The 27233-nt window shown below is 41.7% G+C and overlaps 1 protein-coding gene across 2 annotated transcripts in view; it reads left to right on the top strand.

Moving 5' to 3' along the window:
- Positions 1-627: 627 nt before the first annotated feature.
- MARCHF6 (membrane associated ring-CH-type finger 6) overlaps positions 628-27233 on the top strand; it is a 74784-nt gene continuing 48178 nt past the window's right edge. For both annotated transcript variants that reach the window (XM_052659115.1, XM_052659113.1), the window contains exons 1-4: positions 628-845; positions 22296-22392; positions 23184-23257; positions 25020-25163. In XM_052659115.1, the coding sequence (XP_052515075.1) occupies positions 827-845; positions 22296-22392; positions 23184-23257; positions 25020-25163 (334 nt within the window). In that variant the 5' untranslated portion in view covers positions 628-826. The remainder of the gene's footprint in view (positions 846-22295; positions 22393-23183; positions 23258-25019; positions 25164-27233) is intronic.

Below are 27233 nucleotides of genomic sequence, written 5' to 3'. Positions count from 1 at the left end.
CGCTAAAGTTAGGACTTGCCTTTCTCATACTAATGATTTTAGCACTTCTTCAAAACGTGCATCAGAACTGCCCACAGGTGCGGAACAAAAGTGCCTATTCCTGGACCGACTCCAGACACGCGACACCGGAGGCTCGGGCAGGAAGAGGGGAGTGGAGCCGGGCGCAGGACTAGTCTTTTCACAGGCGCCCAGGTAGTTCTTCAGCCCCGGGGCCCGCCTGTGTGGTGCACCGCGGTGCGGCGGCGGGTGCAGGGCTCGCTCCCGCTGCCCTCTTCCCTTGGCTCCGTGGTTTCTCTGTCGCCGCCCCCCCGTCCCCACCTCGGTGTCATTAGAGTTCAGCTCCTTCTAAGGTTTCAGCCTCTCCGGCCGCGCAGCCCTCTGGACAAAGCCCAGGTGGCCCGCGGCCCACGACAGTGGCCACCCGGCGGCCTGTGGAGGGAGTGGCGGGCTGGGAAAAGAATGTCCCGCAACGCCCCCGCGGCCGCCGCCCACTGAGCATGCGCACAGCGGCGCTGCCGGAAGTGACAACACACGTCGCGGAGGCGCCCCGCCCCTTCCGCCCGCACGCCCCGCCCAGGCCTCGCCCCTCCGCTCTCCCCGCCCCTCCCCCTCCCCTCTCTCGCCCGCTTTCTGTCAGCCTCTCTCCCTCTCCCTCTCCCCCCTCTCTCTCTTCCTCTCTCGCACCTGAGCACTCGCACCTGCCCGGGCCCGGCTCCGCTCCCTCCTCCTTCCTCCCCTTCCCTCCCCCTTCCCCGCCCCGGCCGGAAGCCTCCGGTCGCGGCCGCTGGAGCCTAGCGGCTGCGTCACCGCCGCCCCCCCAGACAAGATGGACACCGCGGAGGAAGGTAAGTCGGCGGCGCCCGCGCCCTGTGCTTGCGGCGCCCGCGTTCGGGTCGGGCCCGTGCCGGTTCCGTGCGGCGCTCGAGGAGGGCGGCGGGGCCTGGGCGGCGCGTGAGGTGGCGGGGTGGGCGGGGGCGCCTCCGCTCGGGCCAGGGGCTCGCGGTGACAGCGTCGCGAGCGGGCGGGACCGTGGCGGGGCCGGCACCCGGGCCGTTTGCCCCGCGGAGCAGCGGGGCGCGAGGGGCGGCGGGGAGCCTGCGGGGGACCCGCCGGCGCCTCCAGCCGTTCCCCGCGCGCCCGCGCCGGTCGTGGGCCGGGGGCGTCGGGCTGCGGTGGCCGGCGTGGCTCCCCGACCCCCCCACTCCGTCCCGCCAGCCCCGGGGGGCGACGGCGCCGTCGTCGCGGCTGGAAGTCTGAGGGGGCGTTTTCTACGTCCTTCTCCCCCCGACCCTGCCACACTCGGTTTTGTCCGTCTTTTAACGTTGCTTCGCCCGCCCGTTCCAGCGGCCCGACCCCTTCGCGACGAAACTTCTTTGTTGACTCTGAAACTTCGCGAAAAACACCTCGCCAGGTGACGGCCGAATGACCCCTATTTGAAGCCCTCGCCCTCTTGCTTGCGTGCCCCCCACCGGTAATTTGTTTACAGACGAGGAAGGAGCAGGCCCAGCGAGGTTATTCGAAGCAGGAAGGCTCTGAAGAGACTCCTTTTGTTTGGGTGCAGTTTATTTTGTGCTCAGCCCCTGACACCGATAAGCAGAGTTTGTGTGTGTGTGCGTGTGTGTGCGTGTGCGTGCCTGGTGGGTGCATGTGCTTTGACACCAGCTGACTCGTAAGCAGAATACAGAAGTGAAGACACAACTGAACATCTGTGGCTATTGACATGCGTTTGCTTTATTCAGTGGAGGTAGGTTGTTTCTAAGCAATTTTATCTTCCTAGAGTCTATCGAATATTGAGTAAGTGTATAGATGAATTTACTAATTTGTTTCTTGTTTCGATTATCAGTGGAGATGCGTTTATGCTTGAGGTCTTCTGTGGGGATGTGATAAGCGTCTTTCAGCCTTTCAGATTGTGACGCTTGGTGATTTTAGATGAAGATCGTTGAGGACTGTTGTGGTATGCAATAATTAGTGGTAGAAAATATGATATTGTCCATATATTTAATGAGCGGAGGGGATCAGTGTATCATTTTTTTGAAGAAGTCTTTCCTTGGATAATAAAAGAACCTCAGCCATAATGCTATTTGCATGTTATACTTGACAGTTTACAAAGCATAGTTACATGCCTTCACATTTGATCTTACTAAGAGCCCTGTGGAGTAGGTAGGTATTATTATCTTTTATAGATGTGGAAGTTATTGGTAGTTATTTTAGTTAAAGTTTGTCCAGGTTTCACACCCGAATAAGAAAAATTTGGTATTCTAATTACAAATAATTTTCCTTTCATTGTGTTTCGGCTGTTTCTATTATGTACTGTGAGTGAAAGGTCATTGCCACAGGAGACTCCTTTGGAAACAGTCAAGTGAAACTGCTGAGATTAAGAATGACTTTTTTTGGACAGGTGGTCCTAGTGTGTAAATTTCGGTCTACATCCATACATCCTTTTGGGTTCAAATTTTAATGACTGAACCTAGTAATACATGTGTTTATTGATTTATCACTTGATATATACCGGCATGTTTTATTAAGTTCTTATTCTTTGGGCTTATGCACTTAGTACCTGCATATACTTACATATGATAGTGGTGATTCAGGAATTGCAGAATCTCAGTCTGTGTGGAATCGTGGAAGACATATTTTCAGTGTGCTTCTTAGTGCACTGTTTGTTTGTTTTTTTCTTTTCTGTGTAAAATTATAATCAGGATGAGGTATAAATGATGTTTATGTACTAACTTGAACACTATTCTCTATTGAAATAACTAACATTTACTGAAGGGTTGATGTATGGCATGTCCTTCACTAAACATTTTACACACAACTCACATTTTACACACAAACACTTACCGGTAGGTAGCACTCTCTTTTCACAGATGAGGAGACTGAGGGTTAGTATGATTAAGTAACTTCGCCAGCGTCATAACAGGTGACCGATGTCAGAGGCAAGATTCAAACTCAGTCCTGTTGGACTTCGTGATTACGTTAGATATTTCAGACTTCATGTTTAAATTAGATATTTATAAGTGGCTACGCTGTGTCTTCTTGGTGGCTCCGGTGGTAAAAAATCTGCCTGCAGTGCAGGAGACCTGGGTGTGATCCCTGAGTGGGCAAGATCCCCTGGAGAAGGAAATTGCTAACCACTCCAGTATTCTTGCCTGGAGAATTCCATGGACAGAGGAGCCTGGCGGACTGTAGTCCATGGAGTCACAAAGAGTTGGACACAACTGAGCAACTTTCACTTCACCTTGTATCCAGTGTTGAGAAAACTGAATTTTTGTCACTCCGTTTATAAGATGAATTATTTACATGATGGGCAAAGTGTCACTTTGCATTTGTTTTATGACACTGTTAGTTATGAAAGTGACTTTTAATACTTCTCATGCCTAATTTTGCAAAATGCCAAATTAGAAGTCTTCTGAAATTTTCAAATTAATGTAAACTTAACTTGAAAAAAGGCTGGAAAGAGTGGGAGGATTACAGATTTCATGAAAAAACGATATAGTGATGATACCAAAAAGCTTGGAAGCAACTTCTGTTTGCTAAATGAGTTACTACAGGTTATTTCTTAAGTTAAAAAAATGCAGTTGGATTTTTATCTGATTATAAAAGAAACTTTCTTTTTGTAGGAGACTTGGAAAATATGGCTAATCATAAAGAACATAAAAATTTTTTAAAATCTTTAAATTTTATCACTCATTGTTAATAACACCGAAGACATTGTTTACTCACCTGTTATTTTTATTATGTTAATGTGAATAGATTGTTACTGAAATACCAACCAGCAAATAGTGTTAACTCTTCCATCTCTTTTAAAAATGCTTGTTGCTTTCCCCTAATGGTACCATATATGATGGTATATTCTCAGAATGTTTCATATTTGTAGTAAAAACCTTGAATCATTACAAAATTGATTATTTGCCAGATTTTGACGCTTCATATTTTTGTTTGTTCTGTATTAAAGTGTTCAGTATATTAAATCTTATTTTTGCAAAACCAACAGGTTTATCATCATTCTCATAATACAGGCATGCCTTGATTCTATTGTGGTTCACTTTATTGAGCTCTGTAGATAATGATTTTTTTTTTTTAATTGAGGGTTTGTGGCAACCCTGCACCAAGTCTGTAGGTGCTGTTTTTCTAAAAACATTTGCTCACATGCATGTCTCTGTGTCACATCTTAGTAATTCTTTCCGTATTTCTTTTTTTTTTTTTTCCGTATTTCAAACTTTCTCATTATTACTGTATTTATTATAGTGATCTGTGATTTACTGCTATTACAGTTGTTTTGGGACACCATGAACTGTGCCCACAAAGAGAGCAAACTTAACTGATCAATGTGTGTTTTCTGACTGCCCCACTCAACTGCTGTTGCCATTTCTTTTTTTTCTCCTCAGGGCCTCGCTATTCCCTAAGACACTTGAAATTAGGCCGTTTAATAACCCTGTAATGATCTCTTTTAAGTGTTCAAGTGAAAGAATAGTTGCCTGTCTCTCACTTTAAATCACAAGTTAGAAATGATTAAGCTCAGTGAGGAGAGTATGTTGAAATCCAGGATAGGCCGAAAACTAGGCCTCTTGCTCCAGCTAGCCAAGGTGTGAAGGCAAAGATAAAGTTGTTGAAGAAAAGAGTGCTGCTGCAGTGAACATACAGATGATAAGAAAGAGAAGCAGCTGTATTGCTGATAGAGTCTTAGTGGTCTGGAGAGATCAGACCAGGCCCACACTCCCTGAAGCCAAAGCCTACCCAGAGCAAGGCTCTCTTCAGTTCTCTGAAGGCTGAGGGAATGGAGGAAGCTGCAGAGGAAATGTTTAAAGCTAGCAGAGCTTGGTTCATGAGTTTTAAGGACAGCAGTTCTCTCTTTAACGGCGAAGTGCAAAGTGAAATAGCCAGATATCTAGAAGATCTAGCTGAGATAATTCTTAAAGGTGGGTCACACTGAAAAGCAGATTTTCAATATCCAGGAAACAGCCTTATATTGGCAGAAAATGCCAACTAGGATTTTAATAGCTGGAGAAGGGAAGTCAGTGCTTGACTTCAAACCTTCAAAGGACAGGCTGACTTGTGTTAGGGGCTAATGTAGCTGGTCATTTTAAGTTGAAACTGTTGCTCCTTTACCATTCTGAAAATCCTAGGGCTCTTAAGAATTATGCTAATTCTACTCTGCCTGTGCTCTGTAAATGGAACAACAAGGCCTAGATGACAGCACAAATGGCTTACTGAATATTTTAAACCCACTGCTGAGACCTACTGCTCAGAAAAAAAAAAAAGATTCCTTTCAAAATATTACTGCTCATTGACAATGTACCTGATCACCGAAGAGTTCTGATGGAGATGTGCAGTGAGATGAATGTTGTTTTCATACCTGCTGACAAACAAAATCCATTCTGTAGCCAGTGGATCAAAAAGTACTAATAATTTTGACTTGGAAAGTCAAAGTCTTATTATTTAAGAAGAAATTTCTTAAGCCTATAGCTGCCATTTGTTGTTGTTGTTCAGTCGTAAAGGCGTGTCTTACTCTTTGCAACTCCATGGACTGCAGCGTGCCAGACTCCCATGGCTTTCACTGTCTCCTGGAGTTTGCCCTCATTCATGTCCATTGAGTTGGTGATGTTATCGAGTCATCTCATCCTCTGTCGATTCAGCAAGCTGACGTGGAGATGATGATTCCTTTGATGGATCTGGACAAAGTAAATGGAAGACATTATGGAAAGGGTTCACCATTGTAGATGCCATTAAGAACCTTTGTGATACTAGAACAACGTTGTAAATCAACCATCATTCAATTAAAAGAATACATAAAAATTTTAAAAGAGAACATTTATGATTCACAGGAAGAGGTAAAAACATCAACGTCAACAGAAATTTAGAAGAGTTTGGTTCCAACCCATGTTGATTTTGAGGGGTTCAAGACTTCAGTGGAGGAAGTAATTGCAGATGTGGTGTAAATAGCAAAAAACCTAGATTTAGAAGTGGAGCCTGAAGATGAGACTGAATTTTGTAATTTCATGGTAAAATATTAACAAATGAGTTGCAAAGGGGTGAGCAAAGAAAGTAGTTTCTTGAGACAAAATATACTCGTAGTGAAGATGTTATGAAAGTTGTTGAAATGACAACATACATTTAGAATATTATGTAAACCTAGTTGGTAAAGCAGGGGCAGGGTTTAAGCGAATTGATTCCACTTTTGAAAGACGTTCTGTTAGGTAAATTGCTCTCTCATTAAATCTTTAAATGTCAGAGCTTGAGAAGACCTTGTATCTTTCTCATTTTGTCAGTCAGGAGTCTGATTCTGCAACGCACTGAGGTTTTTCAGTTTCAAAGAAAAAAATGCTGTCCTTTGCCAAAGGGTATGCACTTTTAAAAAGTAAAAGGACTGCAATATTGGAATTGATGTTGCAAGCAAGTATTGATGTATGAAACTCTCATTAAGATATTAAACATTTTGCTATAGAAGAGTGCTCTTATTTCAGCCCAGTGATACATAGAGGTGACGTTTTTCTTTTTCATTTTTCTAAATTACTGCTCAAACTAGCAAAACATAATATAAAATCTTAGCAGTTTTTTATGGACTGCCAAAGCAATTCTTCTTAATGCTTTGTGAATTGCATTCATTGGGAAGGGATGAAGCTCAAGTGTATCATATTGATCATGTTATGTAGTATGGCAAAACCTTGAGATGACTTAGATTTGGAAGCAGTTAGTTCAAAGGATAGGAAGTTGTCAGAAGCAGACAGCTAGTTATTGTCTTTCTAGAACCACATGGTCTTTTATCTGCTTCCAGTAATGTCTGCATGGTTTTTGCCACAAATCAGCTGTCACTGCTTTGGCATGCCTATGGCCAGGCATACATGCAGTTATTTGACGAGTGCTTACTGATCAGCTGTTGTGAGCCAGGCACTATTTTATGCACCTGGGGTAGGCGGGTAGCAAAATAGACAAAATCCCTTTTTTCATAGAGCCTGCAATCTTGTCTTTGGCTTCGTAAAGGAGGAAGGGAGAACAGAAAATAAACATGTAATAAATTATATGGCAAGACAAGACAGTTATATGTGCTGTGGAGAACAGTCAGTTCAGAGGGAATGAGATGGGTGAGAGAAGGATAAGAGATGAAGGAGGATTACAAAGGGGCCTGAGTTAATTCTGGTAGTGATGGATCTGTCATTATCTCAAATGTGGTGACAGCTTTACCAGTGTCAAGCATGTCAAGTGGTATCCTCTTAAGTGCATCTGATTGTATGTCAGTTATCCCTCAGTAAAGCTGTCTTAAAAAATCCATTGTCTTTTACTTACACATGGCTTTGTATCATCATGTAGTGATCATTTGGTAGCTATTGGATCAAGTTATGCAAATCTTCCAAATGTTGACATGTTTTCCTGTATAATATAAAAGTCATATTGATTTAAGGACACCACCTATCTCAGAAGGGCTTTAGATATTTGGGAAACTGTATGCTTATTGTGGTGGAAACAGGTTTGCTAAAATCCTAATTTTTGCTTGAAAGTTGTGTCATTGGCAACAAATATTGTTAGTTGGTTTCTCTGGTTCTTAGACTCACTTCATTCTTTTGTGACAGTGCCTGCCACATACCTGCTTGAGTAACTGTTGTCTGTCAGGCTTTTTTTTTCTTCCATAGTAAAAATGGTGTTTCAGTGGGGTAAACGCAGTTCCAACTTGTCACACTAAAGAATAATCCAAGTGCTTTTTCTTGAGACAATCATTGCTGTTGAGCCTGAGCCCAAGAATGAGCCTAGACTCCCTGTATTTTTCAGTTCTTAAAATTTTCACTTGGTTCTTTAAATCCTCTTTTTTCTTTGTACTTTGGATCCAGTGAGGAGACTGAAAACAAGTAACTTAATTAGAGGAAGTTGAAAGAATTATTAAGCTGTGGTAAGAGAATAATTATAAAGATGCCAGGACTGCTGTAAAGGGTACGCTGGGCCTGAGGGAAAGTGCAGGTAGGAAGACTTGGGAGGGGTGGAACCCTTCCTCACAGCTGTGGTTCAGATTGCATTGGAGAAGAGAAGGATGGAGTCCAGGCCAAAGCCAGCCCACAGGTTCTGGGTGAGCAGGAAACACCCCCTCTCCCTCCCCCTGCCCCAAGGCGCATGCAGGAAACCCAAGGTTGGTGGGTGGGGTAGACATGCATGGAGAGTTAGGGTACCGCTGTGAGTGCAGGGCTTGGAGTGTGTTGAGGTCTTATCAGTGGGGCTGTGAGAAGCTGGCAAACCCACTGAGAGTGCAGCAGGAACAGCTTGCTCCAGGCCTCTTGTGTTGTCCCTCCAGCACCCTCTACTGACAAATCCTTTTCTGAGAACTGTTTAAGAAAGTCAGTCTCTCATTACTGAACAGGTAGTACTGAAGGGTAAGTTTGGAGCTGAGAAGAATCAGATTGATACTCCGCACACTCCTACTGACACTTGGGAGTTACTGCCTGTGCTGCTGAACTTGAATTTGCCCACTGCTGGGCAAAGCCAGAAGTAGAAAACGACGGTGCCCCTTCCCTCCATCTTCTGATCCCACAGAAGAGCATATCACTGACAGACGTAACTCAAGCCTAGTAGTAGTTTTCAGGCTGGAAACTAGTTTTGGGCTTCCAGGAGCAGTAGTGCAGGTGAATGTTAGTTTTGTAATGAACTGTAATCTGAAGGGATAAGAAATGACTAAGCTTTGGGATATATGGATTGGAATTTTAAATCCAATTTAAATTGGAATTTAAAATTTTCAAGGCCTAATTACCAAATCCACATTTAAAAAGTATGTGTGTGTGTATATATACATATACACTTCCACAGTCAAAAAGGAAGTGTTTTCCACAAAATTTTAGTTCAATTTTTTTTCTTATAGTTGTAAAAGTAGCAATGAATCAGTAGAAACTGGGGAAAGAGAAGAAAATCACCCATATTCTCATCTAACCAATTATAGTGGCTCTCATTTTTTTTGTGTGTGTTTTTTCTTTTACGCTGTTTTAGGTTTCTTACCTAGTGGGAAGAACAGTGTATATTCATTTTTTAAGTTTGTGCTTTGCTTATTTAACATTATACATTTTTTCTATATTGTTATATAGTTGTTAAATTTGCTGTTTTTAAGGGACTATAGACATTCCAAGTCGGACATGACTGAGTGACTGAACAGCAACAAATAGACATTCCAAGTACTGAATGTACCACAGTTTATGTAGCCACACTCCTGATCTTGGCTGTAATATTTTGAGTATTGTGGCCCTGCCAAGAGACGTGGGATTTCCCCAACCGAGGATCGAACCCACACCCCCTGCCTTGGAAGCACGGAATCTTAATCACTTGACTTGCAGGGAAGTCTTGAGTAACACTTTTCAATAATTGTTTACTGTAATCATAGCTGCTAATTTTAAGATTTTTGTCGATAATCAGATATTGAAAATCCCTGTTACTGCAACCAAGTAAATCAGCGTCAACTTTAGCAGTCATACAAATCATGTTGATAATATGTACCCTCTATATTATGTGATGAAATGGCACTCTGCCTGTGAGATTTTCCTTCCCAAAATACATAGCTCCACTCTAATCATGAGCAAAAACCATAAACAAATTCTGATAGAAGGGCATCTTGCAATACTCCTTGAAATGATAAAAGTTGTCAAAGACAGGCAAAGTCTGAGAAACTGCCAGAGCAAAGAGGAGCCTAAGAAGACCTGACAACTAAATGTAATGTGGATTCTGGAACAGAAAAATCCCTTTAGGTAAAGATCAAGGAAATCCGAATAGCCTGTTGACTTTAGTTGATTAGAGTGTGTCAGTATGGGTTCATTAAGTGTCATAAAAGGAACACCCTAATGTAATAGAAGTGTGACATCCTAATGTAGGATGTTAGTAATAGGGGTACTGGGTATGTGGAAACACTGTAGTGTCTTCCCACATTTTCTGTAAATGTAATCTGTTCTAAAAAATAAAGTATATTAAACCATTGTTTATTAAAATCATCACTCGTTTATCACCAGAAGGAAAGTGGAAACTTTTTGAAGTCTTAAAGAGCTTTCCGGGTAGACAGTGGTTTAAGAGTTAGGATGTACCCAAAGCTATGAGTTGGTCTGTATTTTTCCTTAGAGTAGATGCTTAGAATGTATGTGGTGAACTGGATTGTTGGCTAAAAAAACTAAAGGGATGGGCTAGCCCTAAATGGGTACTGACTTGGTAACCTCTCACACTATTGGGCTTTCCCTCTCTCTTTCCTCTCCTGGGCTGTCTCCTTGCTCAGTCACCCAGGATTTGAAGGTTTCATTCAAAGTACCTTAATTGAGCTAGGTACTGGGCTAGAAACTTTCAAAAGGTATGCTTTGTGAAGATACTTGTTGTTCAGTCGCTCAGTTGTGTCTGACCCTTTGCGACCTCATGGACTGTAGCACACCAGTCTTCCCTGTCCTTCACCGTCTCCCAGAGTTTGCTCAGACTCATGTCCATTGAGTTGATGATGCCATTCAACCATCTTGTCCTCTGTTGTTCCCTTCTCCTCCTGCTGTAAATCTTTCCCAGCATCAGGGTCTTAATGAGTTTACTCTTTGCCTCAGGTAGGCAAAGTACTGGAGCTTCAGCTTCAGCATCAGTCCTCCCAATGAGTATTCAGGGTTGATTTCCTTTTGTGAAGATACTAAGTATTCAAATAAGCAAACCAACTAAGCAACAAAAGTTGCTACAGGATTTAACAGAAGTTTGCCCTTGAAAACCACTAAGAGCTTTTTTTTTTCCCCTAGGTAGGTTTGCAGAGCTTTGATTTCTAGGTAGGTATGTGTTCATAACCAGCAAAATGCATTGATTTTACTTTGGCCAGAACAAGATGTGTAATTTGACTGCGTGTAAATTTGGTGGAGCCTTACTCCACCACATTTCATTCTTAGGGAAGGGCCTCAGGCTGCCTCTTTTGTACACTTTGCTCTCCTTTTGTACCCTTGGCCTTGTTATTCTGTTGAAGTTTCAGGTGGTGGGATTGATACTACTAAACAAAATAGATTATTCTTTTACTCCCTCCCCGCCCCCCCTCCTTCCCCTTTGAGGCGTTTTATTTGCATGTGTTAAACTCCTTTAGGAAAGAAATTCCAGGATTTCTCTCCTGTGTGTTTTTGTCTTGTTTCTTCATGGTCCTCATGCCACCTGAGGTGGTCAGGACAGTGAAACCAAGCTAACAGAATGGAAGTAGGTTATTTTGCCATTTTTCTAGGTTTTCAAGTTGCACTTCCAAATCTAGGGCTGGTCACTCCACGCTTGTTACCTTGCCTGTGAGATTCACTCTAGTTTTCCCAGATCATCAGTGATTGGAAATTCACCAGTGTAAGCATGCTTCATCATCACAGTCAGAAACCAGATGACGACTTGGGAGCATAGCCTGATAAGGACCTAGTATTGGTCTTTCTTTTCAGCATTGTTAATACTCTTGAGAGCATGGAAAGATGGTGGAAAGAGTTTTCTTTGAATTTCTCTGTTGGTGGTAGTTATGCTTGTTTTAGTTTTGTGAATCTGCTAAGATCTTTTATAAAATAGGAAAGGTTAATTTGTGTCTTAGTCACAAACTACCCCCAAACCTTAGCAGCTTACACCAACAAAAGGTTGACGTTTCTCACTGACATCATATCTGGAAACAGTCCTAAGTTGGATCACTTGGAGATCTAGATGGGAGACCGTGTTTTTGATCCCACAGCCCTTGAGGCAGGAGCATGCAGTGTGATGGAGTGTGTTCATCGGTGCCCAAAGCCTTCTGTCCAGAAGTGATGCCCATCGCTAGACCTCATATTGCATTGCCCATAGCAGGTTACATGTCCACGTAGGATTTCAGAGGTGACAGGGAAGTGCAGTCACATTTGATGACCAGCACTGATGATTCCCACAGTCCCTTGCAACGTGGTTGGATGGAATAAATGTGCTCACTGCCATATGTTTCAGTCTACAACTTCATTAGACCACATTTTAGAGAGAGAACCAATTTTTTTCCATGTCATTACCTTTTCTCATTTCCTGTTTCTCGTTTCTCATTACCTGTTTTGTCTCCTTCATCTGTTTAGTCACTACTATAGAAAATCTTTTGATCTTTTTTCCCCTCCAAGTATAATTAAAGTAAAATTTACCTTATTTAATGTCTGAGTTTTTCACAAATGCATGCAGTCATGTAGTCACCACAGTCAAGAAGATATAGAATACTTCTTTCACTACTCAAAATATCTCCATGCCTTTTTATGGTCAACTCTCCCTCCAGACCCTGGAACCACTCATCTGTTTCTGTCTATATATTCAGTTCAGTTCAGTTCAGTTCAGTCGCTCAGTGGTGTCCGACTCTCTGCGACCTCATGAATCGCAGCATACCAGGCCTCCCTGTCCATCACCATCTCCCGGAGTTCACTCAAACTCACGTCCATCGAGTCAGTGATGCCATCCAGCCATCTCATCCTCTGTCATCCCCTTCTCTTCCAGCACCCAATCCCTCCCCGCGTCAGTCATTTCCAGTGAGTCAACTCTTCACATGAGGTGGCCAGAGTACTGGAGTTTCCAGCTTTAGCATCATTCCTTCCAAAGAACACCCAGGGCTGATCTTTAGAATGGACTGGTTGGCTCTCCTTGCCTATATATTACGTTGGTACAAACGTAATTGTGGTTTCAGACCTTGAATTTCAAATCATTATAATTAGGCTCAAATATATCTTTATTAATCAAAATAGGAACCATTATAACCAACATGTTTTTGCCAGTGGGAGGTGCTTGTTTATTCCTGTAGCATAAAAGTCCATGCTTCGTGATTCAGCAAACTCTTGGAAAGTATTGTCTTTCTCCTGCTGGTTGTGGAAGCATTTTTCCTACGAAAAGTTGTTGAGGTGCTAGAAGAAGTGGTAGTCGGTTGGCCAGAAGTCAGGTAAACATGGTGGATGAGGCCAATTTTTATAGCTCAATTCCTTCAACTTTTGAAGCGTTGGTTGTGCAACATGCGGATGGGCGTTGTCGTGGAAAATAATTGGGCCTTTTCTGTTGACTAATACTGGTTTCAGGCCTTGCAGTTTTTGGTGCTTCTCATTGCTTGGCTGAGCATATGTCTCAGATGTAAGGGTTATGCTGAGATTCAGAAAGCTGTAGGGTATCATATGGGCAGCAGACCACCAAACAGTGACTATGACTCTTTTTTGGTGCAAGTTTGGCTTTGGGAAGTGCTTTGGAGCTTCTTGGACCAGCTGCTGAGCTGTTCGACAGTTGTCATATAAAATCCAGCTTTCGTCACACATCACAATCTGATCAAGGAATGATTCCTTGTTGTTGTGTAGGATAAGAGAAAATGCCTCTTCAAAATGATAATTATTTTTTGATTTTCGGTCAGCTCATGAGGGCAGCCACGTTTTTCACCTTTCTAGTTTGCTTCAAATGCCAAATGAATGTAGAATGTTGACGTTGAGTTCTTGGGCAACTTGTGTAGTTGTAAGAGGATCGTTGTCAATGATGACTCTTGGTTGTTGTCACCCTCCGATGGCTGGCCGCTGCACTCATCTTTAAGGCTCTCATCTCTTTTGCAAAACTTCTTGAACCACCACTGCACTTCACATTCGTTAGCAGTTCCTGAGCCAAACGCGTTGTTGATGTTGTGAGTTCTCTTGTCTGCCTTATAACCCATTTTGTACTCAAATAAGAAGATAGCCCGAATTTGCTTTTTGTTTAATATCATCTCCGTAGTCTAAATATAAAATAAACAGCAAGTAATGTTATTAGCAGAAAAAACCCCAAAACCAAGAAATGTGCATTAAAATGATGTATAATGTAACCACATTTAAGAATGTATTCCAGCATCAAACAGCAAATTTCAACAGTGCAAAAACCGCAATTACTTGTGCACCACCCCAATAGTTTTGCCTTTTCCAGAATGTTATAAATGGAATTAAACGGTGTGTAGCTGTTTGAGTCTGATTTCTTTCAACTTAACATAATGCATTTGAGATTTATTCACATTGTTGCATATATCAGTAGTCTTATCTTTTTTTTTTAATTGCTGAGTGTTACTCTATTGTAGGAATGTGCCACAGTTTATCCATTCCCCAGTTGTGGAATTTTGGGGTTGCTTGTTTCAAGTTTGGCAGAATTACACATGAAATTTACATAGATTTCTGTGTGAAAGTAAGTTCTCACTTTACTAGGTCAAATACCTAGGAGTAGGATTCCTGAGTGTATGATAAGAGTATATATGTTTTTGTTTTTGTCATTTAACAGGTATGTAGTGGTATCTTGTTGTTTAGTCACTTAGTCATGTCTGACTCTTTTGTAGTCCTATGGACTATAGCCCCTGCCAGGCTCCTCTGTCCATGGGATTTCCTAAGCAAGAATACTGGAGTCGGTTGCCATTTCTTTCTCCAGGGGATCTTCCAGACAGGGATCAAACCTGTGTCTCCTGCATTGGCAGACAGGTTGTTTACTGCTGAACCACCAGGGAAGTCTGGTGGTACTTTACTGTGGTTTAAACATTTTTTAACTGTGGAAAAACATACATAACAAGAGTTACCATCCTAACCATTTTTAAGTGTGTAATTCAGTGGCATTAAATACAGGCACATTGTTGTGCAGTTACCAGCAACTTACTGGGATTTTAATTTGCATTTCCTTAATGATGTTTGCATTGCTTTCTTGATGCTAACTTCTCTAGGTTAGCATCAGGAAGCTTCTTTGGTGAAGTATCTGTTCAAATCTTTTGCTGAAACTTTTTGGATTATTTTCTATTGTTAAGACAGCAGTTAGTAAACTGGATGAAGGACTTGAATAGTTCACAGAGAAAAAGAACATGGCAGAATGTGGAAATAATCTAGCTTCACTAGTAATAAAAGTACTTAATTAGCTATTATACAAGTTATTTTTGTCCTTCTATTCAGTAGTGCAGTGTGTTTTTATTAGACGGAGCAATCTACCATTCAAATGCAAGAAAATAATGTTGGAGGGGTAGATAGAGATATATAGGATATTGACATTAAATTATGAAAAAATAAAACATTCTAGAAAACTTGATCATATAACCGAGGTGTGCATGATAAAGTTGAAAAGTTCTTTTTTGGAATTTGGGGCTCTGTTTTAATCCTCATTTCTTCATAAACTTGGTTGATAACATCGTTGGGTTAGTTTAGAACTGGAGTTAGCTGATCTCCGTCTGCTCCCCACTTGTCCTTGGTGTCAGAGGTAGTGGTAGGGTTGAAGTTTTTCTTGTACTGTTTGGCTGGATTACAGCAGCAGTTATTTTCTATAAAGTTTACTGGCTTACTGAGTTGCCCCTTTTCTGGTCCTTTGGCTAGAGGGAGCAGGTTTTCGTGGGGACTTTTTTTGGTTTGCTCTCATTATTGTTTCTAGGTTGCCAGCTTCTCCCCATTAGTCTCTAGTTCAGGCTCAGTTCAGTTCAGTTCAGTCAATCAGTCGTGTCTGACTCTTTGCGACCCCATGGACTGCAGGACGCCAGGCCTCCCTGTCCATCACCAACTCCCAGAACTTATTCAAGCTCATGTCCATCAAGTCGGTGATGCCATTCACCCATCTCATCCTCTGTGGTCCCCTTCTCTTCCCGCCCTCAATCTTTCTCAGCATCAGGGTCTTTTCTAATGAGATCCAACCAGTCCATCCTAAAGGAAATCAGTCCTGAATATTCATTGGAAGGACTGATGCTGAAGCTGAAACTCCAATACTTTGGCCACCTGATGTGAAAACTGACTCGTCCAGGCTACTTAAGGCAAAATGCAGAGAACTCACTACTCACTGCTGTGTGTATAGTTCTTTGTGGCCCCAGCTCCTTTTGCTGGTCTGCCTTTCCTTCACTCTTTAGTCTTCTTATGTGTGTTTCGTGTATAATATCCTGTGTTTTTAGCTGTCCTTGGCAGGAGGAGTAGAGAGAATATTATATCTTGATCCAGAACTTTTCATTCTTTTCTAGTCTTTACTGCTATCTTTCTCCAGGAGGAAACTTTATCCTGATTTTCTAGTGATACGTGTTTTTCACATTTTTGTATTTTTTTACATTTGGAATTACAAAGAGTAAGTAACTTTTTGTGTCTGGGGTTCTTTATCACTCAACATCATTTTGTGTTGTTGCTGTTCATTTGCTAAGTTATGTCCAACTCTTTGCGACCCTATGGACTCCAGCACGCCAGGCTTCCCTGTCTTTCTGTGTCTTCTGGAGTTTGCCCGAATTCATGTCCATTATATATGGACACATACACAAATATATGCAGTTGATCGTGGAACAACACTGGTTTGAACTACTTGGGTCCACTTTTATGCAGATTTCTTCCAGTAATTATATGGTGTTGCCCGTCATCCCCATTCATGGGTTTCATGTCTGTAAGCTCAACCAACTGCAGATCAAAATTTTCACGTGCCTTTGCTTCAATCCGTGGATGCAGACAGAACCTGCAGATGTCGAGGGCTGACTTTGGGACTTGAGTGCCCTGGAGTTTTGTTGTACTTGGGGCCTCCTGGAAGCAATCTGTCCAGGGATACTGAGGTACAGCTGTACTATAGGCAGCATACCCATGTAAATTAAGGAAAGAATTTTCCCCAGCTGTGATCCCTGCAAAGTAGCAACTGTTAATAGCTCTTACCCTACTCTTGCCTGGAAAATCCCATGGACGGAGGAGCCTGGTGGGCTGCAGTCCATGGGTCGATGAGGGTCGGACACAACTGAGCGAATTCACTTTCACTTTTCACTTCCATGCATTGGGGAGGGCAATGGCAACCCACTCTAGTGTTTTTGCCTGGAGAATCCCAGGGACGAGGGAGCCTGGTGGGCTGCCGTCTGTGGGGTCGCACAGAGTTGGACGTGACTGAAGTGACTTAGCTTAGCTTATTCTTCCAGAATAAATGTTCAGCCATGACCTATGTTTTGTTTCAGGTTTTTCTGCTGAAATGTGGATTGGCAGGGAAGAAGTTTCCATGCCTTCTACTCCATGCGCACAGACTAGCGAAGGAAACTTAGTTGAGGATATAGACCAGGCGCAGCCTAGCTCTTAGGCAGCTTTTCTTGGCCTCCAGTTCCTTGATAAAGGTGATGAGCCACACCTAATCAGGTGTGTGGCTCGGGGCCTACTAAACGGTCAGTGTTTGCCTTAAAGTGTTGTGTAGCTGAGGCTTATCACCATTCTGGTTAATTTAGAGAAACAATCTTTGCCTTTCCATTTAGGGAAATATTCATACAGAAAGTACACTTGAACAAAACTCATGTAGTCACAACTTTATCACGTGGGAAAAGACAAAGAGTGAGTACTACCGAAGAGATGTGTAATGTTGTTTCTCGGATCAAATTCTTTTTAGAGTCATTTAGATTAAATGGTTTTAAATTAGAATTGGATTGTTGGTTTCATAGAAATAGACCTTTAGAAATGTTGAGACAGATTACTTAGATCTTACTCTGCTTTCTTTCCCTGATGAGGATATAGACAGTGAAGTTTGAACACATTTTTTTTTTGGCCTTGATGTGTGGCATGTGAAGTTCTAGTTTCCTGACCAGGGATTGAATCCATGTCTCATGTATTAGGAACTCCAAATCATAACCACTGGACTACCAGGGAAATCCCTTAGCACATTTTTTAAAACATGATCACTAAAATAGGAAAATTGCTAACAAAAGTTTTCACGTTTGTGTGTGTGTATTAAATAAACCACATGCTAAGTCCCCCTACTGAAGAACTTCGTGATAAAATTGGATTTGGTAGTGTTTAGTAAAATAAAAGTTCAGCTATGATATTTCCAAATTGCATGTTTAATCTTTGATTTATATAATTTAAAAGTTTAATTATATAAATTTCAAACTGTCACAAGTAATCATTGTAGTAAGCCATCATATTGCCAGCATCTAGATTCAACAGATACAAGCAGGGCTGACAGTTCTTTTATCTCAACTCTTTCCCTCTTGCTTCCCCACACTTCTACTGGATTGTTTTAAAGGAAATCCCAAATATGGTATCTTTTCATCAGTAAATGCTTATGTATTCTTTTTTTTTTAATGCTTATGTATTCTAAGAGATAATAACTTATTAAAAAAACTAACCATAATACCACTATCATACTGCTTACTGTCTTTATCCTCCCAAGTTTTAAAAGGCCTGTCAAGGGGCTTCCCTGGCAGCCCAGTGGTTAAGACTCCACACTTCCTCTGCAGGGGACACAGGTTCTATGCCTGGTTGGGGGAATAAGACCCCATATGCTGTTTGGTGCAGCCAAAAAAATAAATAATTAAAAAAATAAAAATGCCTGTCAGTATTATTGCTATTAACATGATGATTACTGAATTCTCTTTAGGTTATCTCTATAGTCCCTTTTGTCTTTGGATATAGCCTACTAGGGATGTATGATCATGTTATGAAGTCTCTAAGATAATTATTTTCTGTGATTAAGCTTGGTATACACAGGTTCATTTGTTTTTGGCTTATTTTCTACTTTGACTGTTTGGTTCCCACTTTTATTATGTAAAAGAGTTCCATGATTCTAAAGATGATTTAGAAGCCTAAATGTTCCCTTCTCTTTCCTTTTATATAATCAGTGGAGCTTGTGAAGTCCCTGATAAAATAATAATATTGTATATGTGTGTATTTTGAGAGAGTCATAGTTACTGTCAATTTTACTGTGGGGAAAAAAATTATATAGGGCAGTGGTTCTCAAACTTTTTTGGTCTCAGGATCCCTGTAAACTCTTCTGAAAGACTCAGAAGAACTTTTTATTTGCCGTATAAGAGAATAAAAACATTTAGAAATTTTTATTCACTTAACACACTTATTATGTGTTAATATACATTTTTCTTCATGAAAATAACCATATATTCTAAAGCCAGAACATTGGTGAGAAGAGTAGATTTGTTTTATATTTGCATGTCTTTTAAATGTTTGGTTTAGTGGGAAGCAGCTACATTCAAACAGTTGTTTTCTGTAGCCTCTGGAAACCGCCGCTGTACACTGGCAAGACAGTGAGAGGAGACTCCTAGTGTTAGAGCGGAGAGAGTTTTGACCTTGCAGGGCCCCGGTGAGTCCCAGTTCTGTACTGTAGACTCTGTTGAGCAGAGCTCTGGGGCTTGATTTAGATTTGTTGTGTTTGCTTAGTTTTGTGTTCCTTAGTTTGTCCTTTAGAAGGATGGAATCTTCTGAAAATCTGCCTGGATCTAATGGAGATCTGGTCTTCGCAGTCGCGCTCAACTCCAGCCCAGCCTGCCCCTTGCGGCTGTCCTGTGGAGTGTGGGGAACTGTGGTGCCCGGGTGGATGGGCGCACCCCGCAGTCACCGTGGTATTCCCGCCCGCAGCGCCTGCGAGCCCTAGGGGCCTCGGCGGCATGGGTATCTAGGAGGAGTCAGGCTGACCGTCAGCCATTTGCCCGCTCCTTGGTGGTGGTCCGTGCATTACCTCCCTGTGTTCCGCTGGCCGAGCGTGCCAACAAAGGCTCTCCCTGGCCCAACCCCGGTCCCTCGCCGCATAACTGCTGGCTGCCAGTCACCATGTTTCTGCAGGGTGATGGGAGGCCAGCGGTGTTGCCACCGCTTCCCTCTGTCCTGTGTCCTGCCTGCCACGCTGTCTCTGCTGCCCCCTACTTCAGCCCCCGCGGCTGCATGAGAGCTGGTGGAGGAGACAGGAAGAGGTGGAACCACTTGCACTGTGACTGCACCTGCCCACCCACACTTAGACTCAAACGCCCCGTAAGTGGGGCATCTTGCATATGCCTGTCTCTAAAGTTAATCCACAGAGGTCTAGGCATTTCCGCTGGTACCCCAACATAGCGAATGACTTTGAGTGCAGGTTTGGGTGCTACCTGCAGAACCATGGTCATTCTAGAACTCATCCATGCCCCTGGGCATCTGCAGCTCAGCTCTGATGATTCTAGGTCACCAGGAGTGCATGTCCTGAGGCCCCGTTAAGTTGTTGTGCCGACCAGGGCAACTGGGAATTGGGTGATGGGGAACCCAGATTTGGTTCCGTAGAGGAAGCCTGGTAATGGACTACCCCAACCAAGGGGTAGCGGACTTGTTACTCTCAACCCAAGGGTGGGGAGGCAGTGATGAAAAACAGAACTGGTCTCTGGAGGTCTGGTGATTGGAATGAGTCCGCTTAAAATTCTTTAAGGTGGATCCACTATATGGCATATCTAGTACCTGCAGCCGAGGTGGTGGTGGTTTAGTTGCTAAGTTGTGTCCAACTCTTGTGACCCCATGGACTGTACCAGCCTCCTCTGTCTCTGGAATTCTCCAGGCAAGAATACTGGAGTGGATTGCCGTTTCCTTCTCTAGGGCATCTTCCTGACCCAGGGATTGACCCTGGGTCTTTTCCATTGCAGGCAGATTGTTTACTGACTGAGCTATGAGGGAAGCAGCGGAGGTAGTCTCCGGCTTCAATGGCAGGGTGTTGAGTTCGGTGCAGTTAAAATACCACGTGATCTGCTGCGCAGGTTTATGGATGGGGATCCTCCGCCCCTATCCCCACACCCTGCTTCTCCTCGCCCTCCTGGCTCCTAGCCTGGTTTCCCTGGGCTGAAGTGCGGGAGCTGCCTGCACACTGCCGCTGGAAATCATGGCATGGGACCGTGATTCTGTTTCGTGTTGAAACTTTGCGGAGGCGGATTAGATGCGGTGGCTGGGAAGTTCCTACTGCACCGCTAGAGCTCAAAGTCTTAGGTTGATGCAAAACGGACCAGAGTGAAAGCTGTTGCCATGGATGTTTTTTATTAATTAAGGATGAAGGTGTAAAAGGGAGGTTCAAAGAGATTCTGATCCCATATTGTCTCTCCATAAACGATGCCGACTGCCAGCGTTATTTCCGGTAATGTGCGGGTAGCTTACTGGAAAGCAAAGTCCTTCGGATGATGGTAGCGGCAGTGTCTGGTTCTAGAACTGAAATTTAAAGGCACAGTGGTGCAATCTGTGTTTTATTTGATACAATTCAGATGACTCCATGGGAACCAGGATTGACACTTTTGATAGCTTTTTCCTGGGTGGTGGTGAGTTGCTTTTCTGTCTTGCTGGAGCGATTTGTCTGGTTTATAGATAACAGGGAGACTAGTGTGCTAACCATAGGTTACCCTGAGGGCTTGATAGCCTTAACTTCGACAAATATTGTTTAGCCACCCAAGATTGAGCAGTCACAAGTCTGTGATGCTCTCAAGTGGCCAGAACCGCACCACACTGCTCAGCATGTGTGCTTCCGGTCAGACGGGTGCTGGAGATTTCATTATTAAATCCGTTAGAGATAGGCTCTGGGTTGCAGTTGTTACTCATTAATGAGGAATTCCCTGTAAGAGAGTAGATCAGAAGTTTGCATCAAGTCCCTGCCCCTGGTTCACACTGCCCATTGCCCCTCAACATTCCCTCCTTGGGGTTGGTATTTGGCCTTGGTGGTTAGCTGAGAAGCCGTTCTAAATGAAAGTCACTACCAGGTTTTGGTAGGTGGCCCTGCGGAAGGACCACATTGATGAACGAGAGCTTGATGGCACGCTTTCCGTCCTCTGCATGTCACCCACCACTCCAGGCCGACTGATGGCAGTGCAATTAGAACCACTTGGGGCAGGAGCATGAGGAGGAGCTGCTGCCCTCTGGCGGCAGACCCGTATCCCTGCGCTCCCGTAGTTTGTGCTTAAGGCGGCCTCTGGCTGTTCTCTCTGGCCTTCGTGGTCTTGGGATGCCCCCTCCACACCCAGATTGTGTGTGTGTCTGTTACAGTGTCTCCCTCTAGTGGAAGGTTGTCCCCAGAGCCGCTCACTGCTGTTTCTATAAGTCCTGAGATAACGTTTTTGTGAAGTTTAAAGTTAGGACTGGACTTAGGACTTTAAAATGTTAGAAGAATGGTGATTGATTTTTGCAGTTTCCCTGGTGGCTCAGACAGTAAAGTATTCGCCTGCAATGCAGGAGACCTGGGTTAGATCCTGGAGTCAGTAAGATCCCCTGGAGATGGGCATGGCAACACACTCAGTATTCTTGCTTGGAGAATTCCTTGGACAGAGGAGCCTGGATAGTTATAGTCTGTTGGGTCGCAAAGAGGTGTCACGACTGAATGACTAAGCACCATGCAGTTTTAAAGAAAACCACTGTTTCTGTCATTTTCAATTTTTATTTATTTACAGAACTCTAATGCAAAGAACAATTGACCTTTTTATATAATAGGGATTTTAAGTTTCAGGTATATTTGATTATCATCTTGATCACCCTTTTCAGTTCTCCATAATGTTGATGATGTTTTATGTAGTGACAGAGTCTTACTTTGACAAATAAAAACTTTTTCAATATTTTAGTTTTTGGTGGTCTATTAATTTTTTAAAAGTTACAACCAAAATAATTCAATTTTTCTTTTTTCATTAATAGACATATGTAGAGTGTGTCGGTCAGAAGGAACACCTGAGAAACCTCTTTATCATCCTTGTGTGTGTACTGGCAGTATTAAGTTTATCCATCAAGAATGGTGAGTCATCCTTTCGGAAAATTTTTGCCTGAGCTTCACTTTTGTCATCTGTATAATAAAGGGAATTGTTTCAATGACTTTTTCTATAACTAGATATTTAAAAAAAATTTTTTTACTGTGTTTGGAGATTATCCCTATTCCTTATTACCAAGCCATGTCATTTTGGTATATTGTCTTTTGCCCATTTGTTTGTTTCTACTGTGGGGAGCTTATATGTTCATGGGGAGTATTACGGTTTTCTGGTTTTGCTTAGGATGGTTATAGCTTACATTGAGGAAATGCTTTGTGTCAGGGAATAATCAGTACTTCTGTACATTTTAGCTCATTTAATCCTTACAGCAGAACTGTGAGGTGGCGTATTACTGTCATTCACATGAGGAAACTGAAGCATAGAAAGGTTAACTTCTCGGTGGCACAGCTAGCCAATTAGTGATAGACCTGGCCACCAGGCAGCAGTGTGATTAAACCAGTGTTAGAACTGATGCTGATGCTTGGAGATTCTTTTTATATTCAGTTATCTTTGAGGAGATTACAGTTTACAGTAATTAATAGTTCAGTTTAATCTCAGTTGCTTTTTAGTAGTAGAAACGTGTTTTTTATCTTTATTTGTTATAATTCTGTACTCTTCTAGGGCATCAGTGATTAAAAAAAAAAGTTAAAGATACTCTGAATTCAAAATTGTAAAAGTTCTGTGATATGTAAAACTTTAGTACAGCAATATTAGTTTTCAGTGAAACCTCAAAATTTCCTTGTCATAAATACTATACTTATGAATATGTTTGTAATTTCAGCTTAGTTCAGTGGCTGAAACACAGTCGAAAAGAATACTGTGAATTATGCAAGCACAGATTCGCTTTCACACCAAGTAAGTTCTTCAGAAGTTTACACTGCATTTCTAGATTATAACTGGCTACCTAAAGGTGTTTAAACAGTTTTAAAGCAACTATTTTTGATTTAATTAGTTTTTGATAGTAATAGAAGGTATTGCTATAGCATTTTGGAAAGCATTTTTTAAAACTACATTTTAGCTTTTAACACATGCATGTGTGATTTAATTTGCAGGATATTTTTTTCTTTCTTTTTTATATTTTAGATGAGTTCAAACATATACAAAGGTATAATGAACCTCTGTGTATCCATCACTCAGTTGCATCCATTTTCAACCCATAGCCTTTACATGTAGTCCCCTGTGCTCTTTAACAGCAAGCATTTATCATCTCATAGATTCTGTGGGTCCAGAATCTGGACCGACCTTTGTTGGATGTCTCTGGCTCAGCATCTCTCATACGCTTGTAGTCAGTGTTGTCAGCTAGAGCCCCAGTGTCATTCGAAGGCTTGGCTGGGAAGCTGTGGGGTGAGGTCTTTCTCTGAGCTCGCTCAGGTGTGTGTGAGGGTTCAGGCCCCCGCAGGCCGTTGACTGGGGGCCTCTCTCAACTGCATGTGGGCTTCTCTGGGGGTTCTCTGTGCTCTTGTTCCCACATCTCCATCCTTATTACAGAAAATCCCATTTATGATTTCATCTGTACATATTTTAGCATGTACCTCCAAGACAAGGGTTCTTAAAAAAAAAAAAAAAGCTCTAATACCATTATTTACCCAGAAAAGTGAGTAATTAATGATGCCTTAGATTTGTGAAATATCTCATCGCTAGAGTTAAAATTGTGTTGGTGGTAATAATAACACTAACAATGACAAATATTTAATTCACTTTTTAAAAACAAGACTTTTTAAGCTCAGTATTTTGTAAACCTATGGTAAATATTTTGCAGATCTTTAGAATTCCAATTATATTTTATAAGTCTTTTGCCTATTGATTTATATTAATATTATGCACCTTATAAATATAAGTAGATGTTCATACTGGCAAGGTATCAAGAATTTGAAGCATATTTTCATTCTGGGATCCTAGTACATTGCTCTTCTTCCTCTTCTGCCCCGTCCCCCAAAGCTTTTTCTGCTTTGGTGTTTGTTTGTTTTAAGCATCTTGAAGTGCTGAGTATAAATTCTGTGAACTAATGTTAATTTTACTTTGTTTTTATGCAATGAGTATATATGGTTAAAATCATAACAGTTTACTATTTGAATGTTGGCTGTGCTAGAATGGGAGCGGGAAGTGGCTAAGGACCCCAGTGGGCTGCTGCTCCTGTAGGAAGTGGCTCTGCTGCAGATTCTGCGCACTGTGAGTGCTGCTGCTGAGGCTAGTACTGGGGGAGGGTTCTTTCTCGAGGACCTCTGTCACCTCCATCGTTTGCACCTGTACAGTTTATGTGATCTATGATAACTCTGGAAACTAGTTGGTTATATTGTTTAAATGCTGAAATGTGTATGAGTTAGCCTTACATAAAGTTCCTGGCTCTTGAGTGAGGGGGTGTGTACATCTCTTGAATCTTTTTTCCTGCTCAGAGGCCTGTTTTATTGGCTTTTGATTTATGTAATCTGCTCTCATAAATGACTTCTGGGTAAATGTAGTATTATGTTGTAACTATTTGAATTATTTTTCATATGGGACAAAATACTAAAGTGCAATGCAAAGGTCAAAAGTTAGGTAGTTCTGTATACCTACAAGTAACCTATTTTTAAATCTTCATGAAGTTGTGTGAACTTTCTCCTTTCCCCCCCCCTTACAGTTTATTCCCCAGATATGCCTTCACGGCTTCCAATCCAGGACATATTTGCTGGACTGGTTACAAGTATTGGCACTGCAATACGATATTGGTTTCATTATACACTTGTGGCCTTTGCATGGTTGGGAGTTGTTCCTCTTACAGCATGTGAGTATTCATTTCCCTGTTGCTGGAGTTGTTTAAGTATTACACAACTGTTTAATATTATAAAGTATTTTTGTTCAGTGATGTTTATTAGATATTATAATGTTGTATATTAGGAAAGCCTCATTTAGAACATGTTATTTACCTGAATGAAAAACCATTTTTTAACAGGTGAGCTTCTTAAATGAATGTGGGAAAGAAACACAGCATACAGAGGCTAATAATGAAAGTTCATGAGAGAATTGAAAAACGAAAATCAAAGCATAATTGAAAGGAAATTGACTTTTACCCTTTGAAGTTTATCAGAGCTTTCAAAAATGGCAAAAGATGTATTTTTTTGAAATTTTTTTTGTAATTCCTTTTAAAAAACACATCCTCAATGGTCCTGAAGAGTTGGGAAGTGTATTTTTCGAATATAGGAGTACTTCTGGGAAATTGGTATACTAACTCTTAGTTGATTCTCTCTAGGTTCTTTGTGTTCTTAAAGACATGGAGAGGAGTCAGTAGTATATGTGCCAGAGTATGTAGATAGCATTCTTTAGAGTTAAATGCAAACAAGATTTTTACATAAGTGTGATTAATATCCTCATGTCTTCTTAAAATAAATAAGCTTGATGAATTATGAAAATCTTATGAGAATAGCAGAATAGGTACTATTCACTTGAAGAATGAATTAGTGAGCTAGAAGATTGAGCAAAGAGTTCTCTAGGATATGCCTCAGAGACAAGAAGTTGTAAGTATGAGGGAAAAAATTGAGAGATAGAGGCCACATCCTGTTGTTTCAGTATCTGACTAGCAACTAGTTCCAGAAGGTGAAAGAGAGAGAGCTGACTCTGATAAAGGAAAAGACAAAGCTAGGCCCATTCTAAAGTTTTCTAGTGCTGAATAGGGTAGTGTATAGATATTATGCTTTCAGATTATCCTACAAAGTAATGACAGTCAGGCTGGCTGAATGTTAGAAGACAGCTGAAGCTTCAAAATTTGACAAAATTTTTGAACCTAAAATCTTCTAAAATTATTCTCAGATAGAAGGACAAATACAGACATTTCAATAGAGGCAAGGAGTTGGAAAGTTTACTACTTCAAATTATTTATGAAATAGTGTTTGAAGACATATTTTACTAAGGAGAGCAAGGAATCAAAGAGAAAGGTATGATTTACAAAGAAAAACAAGTACTTCTTATAGCTAAATTATAATTGTTATTAATCTATAATAATTGGAGTAGGAAATGGCTGCCCATTCCAGTATTCCTGCCTAGAAAATTCCATGGACAGAGGAGCCTGGTGGCTACAGTCCACGGGGTTGCCAAGAGTTGGAGACGACTGAGCATGCATGCGCTACAGTTTTTTAGGTGTCAGTCTGAAACTAAAATTCTAGGCGATCTTCACATGAAAGAATCTTGTGAGGGGAGGATAGAAACGAGAGCCTTTTAGATTGTTTGTCTTACTTGCGGGGAAATTATAGATGCTTTAGACAAAACAAGAAAATATAGGCCTAGCCAAGTAAGAGTCCTGAACTAGCAAAAGTGATTAAGAGCAGAGGTGCCACCACTGTTCAGGGGAGGAAAGATGGTCATTTCAATAAATGGTATAGCATCAACTAGTTGGGCATATGGAGAAAAATGAACCATACCATCATCTCCCACCTGACCCAGGTTAATTTTAGATAGATCATAAGTCTGATTGTAAACATTAAATTTTTAAAAATTTCTAAAAGATAATATACTAGAATAACCATAGAAGAAAACATTGAGAAATTTGACTTAATTAAAGTTAAGGATTTTAGTTCATGCTTAGACAACCTTAAGAGAGAAAGGCAAGCTACAGAGTGAGAGAAGGTATCTGCAGTTCACATATCTAACAAAGGACTTGTATTCAGGATATACACAAGGAGTATATAATAAAAGAACTATTAAGTCTGAGAGAAAGGCAGACGAGCCAATTAAAACGTGGACAGCAGATGTGAACAGGTGTTTCTGGAAAGAAGATTAAATAGCCAGTAAGCACAGGACAAGATGCTTAGTATCATTAGTCATCAGGAGAAGGTACAAGAAAGGTACTCTACAGAATCAG

The sequence above is a fragment of the Budorcas taxicolor genome, chromosome 20 (genome assembly GCF_023091745.1).
Source record: "Budorcas taxicolor isolate Tak-1 chromosome 20, Takin1.1, whole genome shotgun sequence".
NCBI classification, from domain to species: domain Eukaryota; kingdom Metazoa; phylum Chordata; class Mammalia; order Artiodactyla; family Bovidae; genus Budorcas; species Budorcas taxicolor.
The sequence above is the reverse complement of the archived record's forward strand: the minus strand, read 5'-3'. Positions and strand labels throughout refer to the sequence as shown.